The sequence below is a fragment of the Vidua chalybeata genome, chromosome Z (genome assembly GCF_026979565.1).
Source record: "Vidua chalybeata isolate OUT-0048 chromosome Z, bVidCha1 merged haplotype, whole genome shotgun sequence".
Taxonomy (NCBI): Eukaryota; Metazoa; Chordata; class Aves; order Passeriformes; family Viduidae; genus Vidua; species Vidua chalybeata.
Genome location: NC_071570.1, coordinates 74,982,255 through 74,996,253, shown reverse-complemented (window position 1 = coordinate 74,996,253; position 13,999 = coordinate 74,982,255). Strand labels below are relative to the sequence as shown.

Here is a 13,999-nt window from a genome sequence, read left to right as displayed (position 1 = left end):
AAGAGTCATTCCAGACAAAAAACATTGTCAATAATTCATGCAGATTTTCTACTTGGCTTTAAAGAATTGTAAAGCAAATTCGAAGTGGTTAAGATTGCATCTATATGTACCACATTTCTGGAAATTGAAAAGACCATGTAACACTCCATGGCAGTTTTCATTTGAGATCAGACTAACAAGGAAGTAATTCAGTACTTCTCTCCAGCCACTATGAATGTCTCCAATATACATTTGGTGTGTTTGTGATCAATGACATTTGATAACTTCGTGTTTGTTACTATTTGGAGTATTCTTACAGAGTATTTTGTTTGAAAATGAACTTAAGGGCCTTTGACCTGCCCCAGTCTGAGTTCAGAAGTTTGTATTTTCTTTGTGGAAGTGATTACAGAGTTGAAGGTAAATACATCTGTATTGTATAATTTATGAATATAATAAACATCTTTTCAGAGTGGGCAAAAAGCTGAACATACTTGACTTGGTAGGGTCTGCCCCTGTTCCATTTAAAAATGTAGTTTTTATACTTGGGTATTTCCAAATGCAAGCAGTCAATGGATCCTAATGTGCTATCATTTTTTTGTCTCAGTGTAGGAACAAATTCAGGTTTTCTTTTAGAGATTTTAGGAGTAACTTCACAACTATTTTGAGTAATTTTGTAATTATTTTTAGTAATAGCGAAAATTTTTGAATTCAGACTATTTTAAATGGGAAATAGATCATTATAATTTAGCATCATCTTCGTGTTTTCTTAATAAGAGAATAACACATGTGCTTTAGCCCTAACATATAGGTAATAGGATTGGATCTTTCACATCCAAATAAGCCAGCTGTAATTAAGCCACGTTGTTTATGATTATTGTTTCTAATGGTTGTGCTTATCTAATACAGTCTATGGCCAAGCATAGGTTAGCATCTCAAGTAACTCTCAAGATGTATCATTTTGTCAGATATTAACTTAATCAGATACCATTTCCTTTTTCAAGTGGTGAGCATCCAGCTGTTCTGTTTCTTGCAGTTAAGTCACTGTCCTGGTGTCACAGCTGTTCCCTTGGAGTGTCCTGGGTGGGCACCACTGCAGCCACTTCTAATTGCAACCCTTAATTTCAAATGTCTTGTTTTCACAGCGCCAGATTTTGTGATAATTTGAGCATTTCTGTCTGTAACTTTTCCACCAGAATTACTGTTAAACACTGTCTGTCAGTCTTGGCATCGTTTTCATACAGTTTCCCATCTGAGAAATTAATGAGGATTTGAGTTTGTCTTCTAAAAAGTAAAGGTTTGTAGGCATTTGCTGTCAGTCTCCCTGTTGAATTAAACGTGGCCAAAACTGGGTTGCTGCTGTGATTCACAAAGCAGAAATAATAATCCTTGTTCTAAAAAAATAAAGCTGACCTAAAATACAGCTGAACTGCTACTGTTGTCTTCTAGTTTAGCTTTCTTTTTTCTTTTTTTTTTTTGCCTGTTGTAAAGCACAGAGCCCAGTCCTGGAAGCACTTCAGTTCCAAAGAAGCAATAATCTTGTGGAATAGTACTTAACCTCAAAGTAGTAGCTTTCTCCAATTTGTGCAAATGGAAGATAATGACAAAAATTATGGGAAAATCCTCAAAAGGAGGCTCAGGGGGGACCCTGTGGCTCTGCACAGCTCCTGCCAGGAGGGGACAGCCGGGGGGGTCGGGCTCTGCTCCAGGGAACAGGGACAGGAGGAGAGGGAACGGCCTCAGGCTGGGCCAGGGCAGGCTCAGGGTGGGCAGCAGCAGGAATTTCCCCATGGAAAGGGGGCTCAGGCCTTGGAAGTGCCCAGGGAGGGTTGGAGTGCCCGTCCCTGGGGGTGTCCCAGGAATTCCTGGAGGTGGCACTCGGAGCTCTGGGCTGGGGACAAGGTGGGGATGGGGGCACAGCTGGGGCTCAGTGTCTGAGAGGGATTTTCCAGCCTCAGTGATCCTGGGATGCTGTGGTTGTTGCTGGAAGGCAGGTGGCAAAAATGAGTGGGTACGGGCACCACCATCTCCGACTGCTCCTTATCCCACCATACTTCCATGGAAAGAAAACTGCTGTGAATTCCTCAGTCTGAGGAATAACATTGGCACAGAACATTGGCAGGTGGGGCTGCTCCGATCCTCTGTAAGGTCTGTGTCTGTAGCTTCAGGGAGACCTTCCTTTCAGCAGTTGTAGGTCCTTTGGGATGGTCCATCTTCCCTCAGCAGATGAGCTGTGTCCCTCTGTCTCCTTGGATTTCTTTGCCTCATTTCCCAGATTTCCTGTCATTCCCACCAGAAGAGGTTTCCTGACACACCATGCTTTTCTGTTCCAGCCCTGTTCCAGCCCTTGTACTCTCTACTTTAAAACAAGAGAAAATGTTTCTTCTGTGGGAGGAGAAAAGCCACCAAATTCTGCATTTTATATGTGACAACTCAGGAAGAATGTGGAGTGATTTTGTAACAACTCCCCACCTTTATATGAAGACAAAATTCATAACTGTTCTGTTTTCACGGTCCATTGCTTCTTTTGCTTGAAAAGGCTTTGCTTTCACTTGCGATAGTGGTTTTGAAGCAATCAAAAGACAAATCTAATTTCCAGCTGTTAGAAATGATGGTTCATGCATGAGGAACTACTGCAGTTTTATGTGCCATGTCTTTTTGGGGTGGAAGTCTTGGTTTTGGTGTTTTGGTATGCCGTGAATAACAGAAGGGTTGGGGGCAGGGGGGAGCTTTTTGGGGGAAATACTTTGAAAAGGACTGGGTGCTTTGATAGTGTCATGGCCAGGGTGCTGAGTTCAGTCAGAAGATTTCCTTTTGGAAAATGAGATGTTTCAGAGATCCACTACCTGTTTACCTTGACTCCATTGGTGACATAGTGGCTTTTCAGGGCAGCTGCTCCTTGCAAAAGAAAGCTCCTTGCACACAGTATTCCATGCATCACCAAATGATTTAAGAGCCACTTTCCTTCTCTGTTATTGAGTATTTAACCAGGTCCTTCACTTGGATGACTAAACTGTAAGAAGTCCAAGACAGTGGGGAGGATTTTGTAGCTGCACACAGAAAATAAATCCATAAGATAACTTCGTTATGCTTCAGACCACTTTTGTTATCCTTGTGTTTCCCTCTTCTGTCACTAGTGATATCAGCACTAGAAAGCACCTGGAGGTGGTTGGATCCCACATGTGTTCTTCACTTAAGAGAGCAGTTTATCAATGTACATAAAAATGATGCAATTGGTGGTAAAGCGTTTTATACAACATCCATATTACACTGAAATTCTTCAGGGAGATGTCTGCATTTATACAGGCTGTGGTAGAGTGGGCTGCTTTTGATTAGAGCCCGTAAATTTGGGCACAGTGTCTACATTTAGTAGTGATGAAAACCAGTGACAATCAGTAAATGCACTCAGTGTCCCCCTCCCCGGGCAGGGTCACCTCGCTGACCGCTGTGACCTGTGACAAACAGGTCTCAGGGCTGTTCCAGGCTGGGGGATGAGCTGAGATCCTGCACAGGAGGGACCAAAACCTGCAGGAAAATGTCCTGCAGAGACTGGACCCGCAGGGGGCTGCAGCAAGAACTGGATCTGGAAGTTTGGATGCTTGGGAGAACAGCCAAGAGGGGAACGGAGATACGATCTCACTGCATGGCCACACCCTGCTCATCAGCCTGCTTTAAGTCTCCCTGATGAACACTGTCCTACCATTCAGTTTCTGTGCTCAAATCTCCCTGTTTGCCAGGGGAAAGGTATTGGAAGAGCTTCTCCTGAAAGTTCTTGTGTTTCGGTGGTGGCTCTGCACCTCTGAAGAGAGAGGAAGAGTGATACGTTTTCAACTTTAGAGGCTGAAATGAAATTAGATGTAAATGTATTCCAAGCAGTGAAGGCAAAATTGCTTACTAATCTGGGTTGCATCTCCTTTTTCCCCTCCTCACACTCAAAGCAGCATTACCAGTACCTCTGCCTGTGTCACCTCTTCCCAGTCCTGCTGTGTTCCTGCAGGAGCATCTCCCAGGAGCCTGGACAAGGCAGCAGGAAAGGAGATGTGGAACATGGGAACTGGGAGAAGGGCAACAGCATCTGGACATACAGGACGAATGTTTGTTTGCACCACTTCTCTTACCTTTTCCCCCAAAAGGGGGCCTGCTTCTTCATTTCTAAGGGGATTTAGGCTGAGCAAGAAAGTCTGTCTCACTGGGCCTCTGCAGGTGAGGTGGAGATAGGAAAATATTTAGTGTCAGTAGGGAAACCCATTTTTTTTTTGAGGTGATTCTGTCACCTTCCCAGTTTACCCTGTCTGCCTTGCCTTTCCTTCATGGTCTCCCTCCAAAGGTACCTTAACCCACACCTCCCTGCTGCCCTGCTGCCACCAAACTACCCAAAACCACAATTTCCTCTCTCCTGCTGTCAAATTAACTTGTTGCCACAGGTTTTAAACTTGCCTTCCTCATCAAGAGGAATAGAAATAGTACAAATATGTTATTCTGCCTTCAGAATGATGCCTGGCAATGTTTCTTACCTATTGATTTAAATAATTTAGCATTTTAAAAGGAACAAATCAACTTAATTTGTTTTGGGGATACTTAAAGGTTGAGGACAATTTTATATCAATTAAAATCAGTGGTAATTCATTTATGATGGAACTAATGTAATTAATTAGGTAGTTGCTGCTTATCTTCTTTCTAATACATACATTACTTTTAAACATCTGCTCAATAGTCCATTATGATAGCACAGGAGTGATTTTACCTGAGAGCAATAGAGGAGCAGATGCTTCCTGATGACAGCTTCCCAATTTGTTTAGGAAACAACCAGCCAGTCCTGGATTCACAGTTTTAACTTGAAGCATGGCAGGCGTGCAAGTAGATTTGAAAATCAGAAACAAAAACATTGAGAAACAAGTTTCTTCGTATCATTTTTAATGATTGCAGTTTGGTTAAAATGCCTTTTTTGGTTAGTGTTGTATATCAGATTTTTTAAGGCTGATGTTTGTGTTTTGTGCTTTTTTTTTTTTTTTTTTTGTGGTGTCTGTACACGTTAATGTTTTGCAGCAGTTACAAAGCCATCCAAATTTAAATTTGATTTCAGTGTTGTCTAGTACAGTAACTAAAATTCAGCATTAGCTCAAAAAGATGAAAATAGAAAATAGGAAAATAGGAAAAGGGAACTAGAGAAAGAGTTAAAATAGGCTATCATGACATATGTAAAAATAAAGTGTCAGTTTTGCTTTTTTAAAATAAGTTACACCTGTGTTTTATATTTATATAAATATTATAAATATATATATTTTTCAGTACTGGTTAAAGAGTGAAAATGAGGTCTTCTGGGCTGATGCAGAACTGTCTGAGGCTCCTTGGTTCTAGTGACCCATTTGTAGATTTTTAGATGTTTCAAAGATCACCTAAAATGACTGTACTCATTTTATTCATCTCATCAGCAAAGTTCATCTCATCAGCTACAGAGATACCATCAAAACTTGTAGGCTACAAAATGTACTTTCCCTGCAAAAATACTGTGGGCCGTACTTGCAGAGACTGTAAAGAGCACGATTGCACATCAATGATGTGTCTTTTTAAATCAGAAAATGTGAAATTGCTGTTTCCTGAGAGGAAGGGGGATTAGAGTAGCCCTGAGAAGGATTCAGCTGCTTGCCTTTGTGCGCAGATCTAAAATAGTCACAAATTAGTCATTTTACCATTATGTAGAGAGCGCAGTTTATGCAGACAGTCTTTTTTTCTAGAACAGTGGTATTTAACACAGAAACAGGTAGTCTTGCCGTTTCCAGAAGTATCTTTTAGGGCAGGGTAAGCTGGTGACTAAGCAGGAGGCAAGGCCGTGGTATCTGATGAAACATTAATGCCTGAGAAGCACCATGTAGGCTCAGTTCTGAGCACAGACTCTTTCTCTTCCCCACCCCTACACACATGAAAACCAGTCTGTAGCTGGGTTTGGTTTTTGTTGTTTTCCTTTCCCACAGGCTGCTGATGGTCTCTTTTGCTATTCTTACCGAAGCATTAATCAATTTTAAAGAAGGTTCAGTGTTATATAGAGAATAATTTTTTTTTTTCTTATTTCTTTTTTTTTTTTTTAAAGCTGTATTTTACATATAACCACTAATGATCTGTGTGGGGAGGAAAAGAATGTCCCTTCTTGGTCTGTCACTCATGTATGTGGGAACTGGGCATATCACACCTGTCTTTATCTGGCCTGTGACATCAGGAACAGCAATCAACACTGTCCTTCTGGCAGTGTTGACCGTAGGATCTCTTCACATACAGTTTTTAAAACTAGGTTAACCCAGACAGCATGTTTTCAAACATTCCCATTCAGTGCTTTAGGCAGTTGTTTCCCCATAAGCAAAAATCAACCATTTTCCTGCAGACATCTGGGATTTACCAGGAAACCTCTGCTCCGTGGCCATCTGTGATCCTCTCACTTCGTGTCCAGAAAATTCATGGGCAGCTCCTTGGTCTGCAGCTTCCCAAGGTCTGGGCTTTCATTTGTGGACTTCTGTCCCTCTGCCTCAGCAGCATCTGGGTGCCTAATACACTAAATCTGGGGAAAGTCACATCAGGGAAAAAAAACCTGAAAATATCTTGGGGGTCATTACTGTTAAAGTTTATCAGTTTTTATATTTTTGCACATATCCATTCATCCATTGCTGACTTGACTAAGGATGTGAGATAAAAATGCAAAATAGCTTTAAATTTCTGGTGTGTTGTATGAACATTGTGTTCAGAGGATGCTGGTTTTTCTTTTCTGCTCAGTCTTTCTCTGTTTTGCTTGGACAGATACCATAAGTCAATATTCAGGGTTGCTTGGCAATAGCCAAGTCATGAAATGCACACCCAACCTGTGGGGCATTATGGTTGCTTAGTTCATGCATGTAAATTTGGGGGTTTGAGCACTGAACAAGTCCACACCCAGAGTGTCTTCTTGGAAAGTTTGTTCTTATGTTTAATCTTAATGGCATTATTAATTTAATGGTTCCATTTTCAGAGACACTGAGTTATGACAGCTTTTAGAAAAGTCCAAACAACTGCATGCTTAGCACTGTTGGAATATTAATTTGAAATGTTGTGAAATTCGTGCTGCAGCTGTGGTATATCTCAATGCAATTAGTTTCATCTATTTTGATTTGTTTCAAATCTACCATAAACTTTAGTACTTTACACCTGGAATATACACTAATAGGAAAAAAAAAAAACCTTCTCAGTTTTATTATTACATTTTATGTTATTATAATTACATTACACGATGTATTTTATATTATTAACAAAAGCAACTCCTGGCAAAGAGCCTTTAAAGAAAGTAGATCAGAGGATTTTTGGTGGATACATTTGATTTGTCTTTTGGCAAGCAAAACTGGATTATTTAAGGATACACTTCTAAAATGGTCTATACTGAATGTAATGAGGACAGGTACAGCTGTAGTCCCCTTATTGTGCCAGTTACTGTGCCATGAAGATTTTAGAGAGAGCCTTGGTGCAGCTTGGAAAGATCTCAGTTCTGGAAAGGCTTGCAAATAGTTCACAGTTTGTGGAAGGAAGTCTGTAAGATGTCCTTGTAGCTTTCAGACTCCCCTGATTTTCTTGCTAGCACTGAAAAAATTCCCTTGGGAGTTTGCACGGGTAGTGCTGCGAAAAAGGGGTGGTTGCCATTATTTCTCTCCTGCGCGTTCACTTGAGTTCGTGGCAATTTCCCTGGGTACGAACGTTGACGTGTTGCTGGTGGCCACCTGTGTCGTTTCAGGAGCCCTCGGATGACCCTCAGGCCGCTGGGGCTTGCAGCACAGAAGAAGTGGTTCGCTATGAGTACCACGTCCTCTACTCCAGCAGCTACCAAGTGCCCGTGCTGTATTTCAGAGCCTGCTTTTTGGGTAAGGCCAGCATAGACTCTTGTCTGCTGGGCGCAGTAGATGTTGAAAATTTTGTGTTAAGTTGAGGAAGAGATGTAATAAGCAACTAAGAGGTGAGGCTGCTCACCAGAGAATTTTTCAATGCTCTGGACTCAGAGCTCCAGGACTGTGGAGGAGATGATATCATCTCAGCCTGAGGGAGGCTGATCTTTGGCTCCTGGCATCTTGCCTGTGGTTGACTGAAACTGCTGGTCATTTTTCTCGTTCTTTTCTTGAAATGACTAGTGTTGCAGGTTTAAACTGGGCTGGGCAATCAGTGGACATAACCACAGTGCTTGAGCCACAGTTTGAGCCACAAGGCTGGGGTCTAAACGTGTCTTTTAAAGTGTATGCTGTTTTCTGTTTAAATTTGCTGCTTAAGGGAAAATAAAGTAATACCGATAGAATATTGACTTTTTTTTTTGTATTGAAGCTGGCTCTTGAAACAATCTGATCCTGTCTCCTCCCTGGTATGTACATCTTGCTACCCACTGCTCTGTGGCTGTAACCACTGTGATTTCAGCCCCCATCCTGTCAGGGGAGGAAGGAGGAACACTCAGCCTCCCAGGGAGGCCACTGTTGGTGTCACTCATTTAATCAGCAGGCACGGAGTGATCACACTGCAGCACTGGCTGTGCTCATTCCTCGCTGCCCCAAGCCTGTGTACCTGTGCTCCAGTGGCACCTGGCTTGTGCCTGCAGTGGTGTGGCCAGCAGGACCAGCTTGTGGCACTTGTGGACAACGCTGAGTGGTGAGCATGGCTGTGTTGGGTTAAGGCTTGGACTAGATCATTTCAGAGCTCTTTTCCAACCTAAACGATCCCATGATCAGCATCTTCTGTGTTTTGAATAATATCTTAACTTTATCTAGATAAAGATGTCTGAATGTTGCCAGTGATATCTTTTCCTTTTTAATTAAAAAGTAGCTTAAGCTGCTTTGAATGTGTTTGGTAGATTTAATCACTCTCTGCCTTATATTGTTTAATGGTTTCTAATTTTGCAGTGTTAGCGTTTCAAAAAGCACTTCAGATTCAAAATTGAAGAACAAATTCTCGTAGGCTCCCTGGTGGAAAGATTTTAGTCTGAGGTGCAGTTTCAGGAATGGATAATTTGGGGTAAATTTTCAGAGTGGGACGTGGGGAACTGGGGACGTTGCTCTGCCTTTACCACCACCAAAACTCATTTGCACACATCCTGTTGCAAATTTATTTCCAGCATTATTACAGGCATTTACAAACGTGCAGTGTTTTGCCTTTGAACTTATTGTGCAGACAGGAACATGAAGGTAGTTTTGCTGTGAGAGACGGGTTAGCCTATTTGTGGTCCTGAAAAATGTCATCTTCTTGATTTTTGCTGAATTTATAGTGCAGTGTCTCTACAGAAGAGGACAGAGAATGGTGCAGGTAGAGGAAGTAGGACAGTATCTCTACTGTACTGTACTTCCATATAATTAGTATTCACCATAAGCAGTTAATCACCAGAGAAGAGCTCACAGAGACAAAACAAGTTGTTTAGCTTGTCAGCACCAGGGAATCGGAGGTGTTGAAACATGACTCCTTATAGCTGGAAGTGGATATTACAGGAGCCAGTGGATGATCTAATGCACAATCATGGTATTATGTGCCAACAGCTCCCCTTGCAGTACAGAACTGTAATTGCTCCTGCAAGTACAATTACCCTTTAAAACACTTCTTGGGAACCTTTCACAATGGAAAACAAGGGCTTTTTTTAGATGCTTCCGAAGGTCACCTGGGTTCTCTTCAGCACTTTACATTCTCTTTTAAATTATAACAATATCTGACTCTTGAAGGGAGCAGGATACTAAATGCTGGCAGTAAGTGTGTTTCCTACAGTGTTACCAGCTGGTATTCTCTGATTTTAATTATGGGCAGCTTACTTTTGAAAATGAAGAATTCTGTCTTCCCTGCACGTTGTGGGTCTGCCTGTGCTGTGCGGTCTGAAGGTCCCAAAGTGGGATTTTTAGAAATGTACGGTTGGCACGTGCTCACAATCACTTGAGATACTGATATCCTTTGTCTTGTCCTAAACCTGCTGTGAGGAAAACTCTGGGAAATGCCCTGAGTTTTTTTTTTTTCTTTTGAGGTAATAGTCCATGTAATGGGCTTCTCACTTTCTTTGTCACACAGTCAGCAATGCTGACTGCATTGCTCACCTGCATGAATCAAGGAACAATCTCCCCAAGACCTACCTCAGTTTCCCAGTCTGAATTCTTACCATTATTTGTAGACTCGGCAGCAGGAGAGGTTCCTCACACGTCTCCTGTGAGCTGTTCCTGGTTCCCCTGGGATCCTGCCCATACTGATCCCCATGCTAAATTAGAGCTGGCTTTGGGAGGTGGAGGTGAGCTGTAATCCTTCCAGTGGTTCCACAGCCCTGCCCCGTCTTGCCTTCCCCAGCACGGGGCACAGAGCTGGAATTCCGAGCTCTGCTTCCTCCCTGGCAGTGTCTGCAGTGCCCGTCACACCTGGGGAACAATGATTCTTCTGTTCAGCCCGGCCGAGGGCTTCTGCAGCATTCACCTTCCTCCCTTTGTATCACAGCAGCTGATGCCAGCCTGTCCAGATCTGCACTCCAACAGACGCTTTACAAACTTCTCTAGAATGTTGAAATTAATGAAATCCTGCCTTTCTCCCGCTGCATGTGAGTGCAGCTTCCATTTACTTGGTCTCTCAGCCCTTCCTAGGAAAAAGGCTCCCTGTGGAGTTGCTGGGAGGATTTTCCTGTGATCTCCAGCTTGGTTGTCATCCTCAGGAGCTTGTGCCAGTGAAAACATCCAGTTTTCACTCCTCTCTGCTAGAAGATCTGTAATTCAAGCATTACAGATCACTTCTTCTGCAGAAGGGAAGAAGTTGCATTGAATCCTTGCCCTTGCTGTCTAAATTGGATTAAATAACTTTCTTGAACTCGTCTTTAGACCATTTTTTTGTTGTTTGTGAGATGAAGTTTGCTACGTAAGGTGGTGTAAGGTAAGGTTTGAAATTTTGATTGCAACAGAACTAAAACATTTTGAGAGGCATCTAAACTTCTTTGTAGTCTCAGGGGATGGATTTACAGGGAAGATCTTGTTCTATGCAAGGACAAATACTTCAGTTGAAAATAGTGATTAAGCGTGATGAGACTGTCTGGAAAGGTGTTTGGGAACATTATAGGGTACAAGAAGATATTTTTAGGCAGTTTGTATATACATAAGAAACATTTTTCACTGCCTCATGATCCTTGCCACGTGGCATTTATTCCTAATTTCAGACCTGCTGAAGTCACAGTCAAGTGTCAGGAGCTCAGGGCAGAGGCTGATTTCTCCAAAATCAACCCTGTGCCTGCCATACCGTCCAGAAAGGGAGCCCTTCTTTCTTCCCCTGGCTTCTGAGACTACCAAATAGGTAGTTGAAGAAATGCATGAACCCCTGCTGATATCTGATGTCAGCAATTAGCCCTCTTGGAGACAGATGGTATAGGCAATTATCCTTCCCCTTCAATGCTGGCATCAGCCAGATGGGCTGAGCTAGGTCCAGTAAGCTTTCTTTAATCAGCAGAGTATTTTCCTCTTTTCCTACTCTTTAAGATGTCAAGGAGCTTCAGTCTTTTCCTGAACCATCCCCATCTGAAGCCAGGAATTCAGAACCATCTTGCCATACATTAAAGAACCCACAGTGAGGTATCAGCAGCACAGGTGAGCACAGGCAGCATTCAGGAATCGCCCTGTGTGTAGAGAAAATAATGGCTCGTCTCACACTTCTCCTTTTTCCTGCAAAGGCAGAGGAAGCAGCAGGAGAGATGGCTAAACACTGAAAAGAATGAGCAGGACTAATGGGAGTCAACAAGGACTGCACCCTCACTCCTCTAGAGAAGAGAAAAGGAATGAGGTTTTCAGTCTGACCTGCTCAAAATACTCTCTCAGCTCAGTGGCAGCTAAATCCCTGCCAATAAAAACCATGCTAATCAGTGGTTAGAGAGAGGGAGCTTCTGAGATAGGGCAACTTCCTCCAACCCTGAAGGCATGACTTTCTGTATTCACAACCACACTGGGCCTGACTGAAGTGCTTTCCAGAATACAGATTTACTTCCTGAGCTCAAAAACATGTAACCCACCGTGTCCTTTCTCAGAAACACAGCTGCTCTAAAGACCATATTCTGTAAGAACTGGTTTTATTGTGCCTTTGGACATAACTGAAATTGAATAATTTCTGTGACCATATATTCTCTTAAGCTGTATGAGGTTTTTTTTCCTCATTTGGTAGTGGTTTCTTAATATTGTGTCTTTATAAAATGCATCAGAATGAAGCCTCAAAACAATTTGTGCACAGTTTCACTCAAAGCGTCAAATAACCTTTCACTGAAAATTTTAGAAATTAAAAGCTTAATTAAAAGCTGAGTTAAAAACTTTTAATTGGGGATCTCTGAAATTACTAAAAGCCCTCACTACACATGAAGAAAATAGAATACAGCTACTTGGGAAGCCCGAAAATTTTCTCTGACAATAAATACGGAATTTTGTCTGCCTAAAGAATTTCTGCTCTTTGCAGAAATTAAGGTCCAGCCGAGAACTGCAGCTCCTGTGTGGCCTGACAGCCTCACCTTGCTGCTGTGAGAGGGCACTCAGTATTCTGCCTTCTAACTATTTCTTGTCTGTGTTGACATGACCGAGTTAACCCCAGCTGGGCTGTCAAGAAGCTTTTCTCAGGAAAGTTTGTTGTAGTCTGAACAGTGTGAATAATAAAACTATCCCAGCTGAACTTGGGATAAGCCCTGGGACACAGAGCAAGCTGTGTCCTTGTGGGTGGATGGTGACTAGATAAATGCATGGATGGGTGAATCTGGAGCCTTCACCTTCCTCTCAGGCCCCTTCTCTTGGCTTGGAGCTGCCGTTTCCTTCAGGTTCCGGCTGAACTTCCCAGTTCAGCTCCATCCCAGGGAAAAAAAGAGGCACAAAGGCAAGAGGCTGCTTGGCTCAGCAGGTGCCTCAGTGGGCCCTTGTTGCCAGCAGCAGCAATTACTGACTGCTCTGTCACAGCAGCTGGATGTTTGAGGTCTCGGTGGGTTGTAAGAATGTGCAACAGGGCTGCTAAACACGTGAGAGTGCTGGAAGAAGGGGGTAAGAGAGCCCAAAGAACACAGATCTGTGTTTAGAGCAAGTCTGGGAGCTCGTGAACACAATGAACTCGCCATGTGGTAAAGACAAAACTTGTTTTTAACTATAACATGGTTAATATTTCAGTTACTTCTGATCATTTCTAAAAATGGGATCAACAGAGTCAGAGTAATCCATTGCATGTGTATGTGAATCTGCTCAGTGTTGTTACAAAAACTCTCAGAGAAAGGTGTACAGAGCACAGTCTAGACTGGCAAATCAGATGTTGCACTAGAACATGTGTTATTGTAGATTTTACACTTGGCCTTTCTCTGCTGAGAACAAAATTGCAGGTATGCATGGCATTTCGTATCACCTGCACACAGGTGATCTGAGTGTAAATACATCCTTCTAAAATAAATTTATGCTGTTGTAGCAAATTTCTTTGTGAATGTTAGAATGTCCCCAGCACAGCTGTGGTATCTGTCATCACAAGACAGTGGATATGATGGTCTGACAAGTCTTACCTTCACGAGGATAGCATGGAAAAGCTGATTAATATGCTGTTACCCCCTCAGATACTTTATTTGCCCCATGATTCTGCTATATCGTGCTTATATAAGTTCAGAACTTCATGGGTTTTTAATAAATATATGCAGAAAATAAAACAGAGGCTGTATGCAGCTGGTTTGAACTTGTGTCTAAACATGGCATTCAGACATTAATTGTGTGAATAAATCTTTTTCATTTTGCAGACATACAAATGTCAGTACAATAAAACTGATTATCAGAGGTTGATGGTTTCTGACACCTGATAAATGCCAAGATGAAGCTACTTATTGAAAGTCTATCAAAATACTCTGCCATAAACAAATATTCATTAAAAATAGACATGCTTATTTTCTAAGTGGTTGACACTAATATCTTGGCATGATTCTAGAATCACGGCTAAAAACCTGATGCAGAAATGCTATATAAATGCAGCTCAAGAAAACATTGTGGACACAACAAAATGCAGTAAACTTCTATCTGCAGAATTTTGT

At 42.1% G+C, this 13,999-nt stretch overlaps 1 protein-coding gene across 2 annotated transcripts in view; it reads left to right on the top strand.

The window, feature by feature from the left end:
* The window catches only part of ATG10 (autophagy related 10), a 59,786-nt gene that overhangs the window by 30,115 nt on the left and 15,672 nt on the right, over positions 1–13,999 (top strand). For both annotated transcript variants that reach the window (XM_053932156.1, XM_053932155.1), the window contains exon 4: positions 7,724–7,850. In XM_053932156.1, coding sequence (XP_053788131.1) covers positions 7,724–7,850 — 127 coding nt within the window. The remainder of the gene's footprint in view (positions 1–7,723; positions 7,851–13,999) is intronic.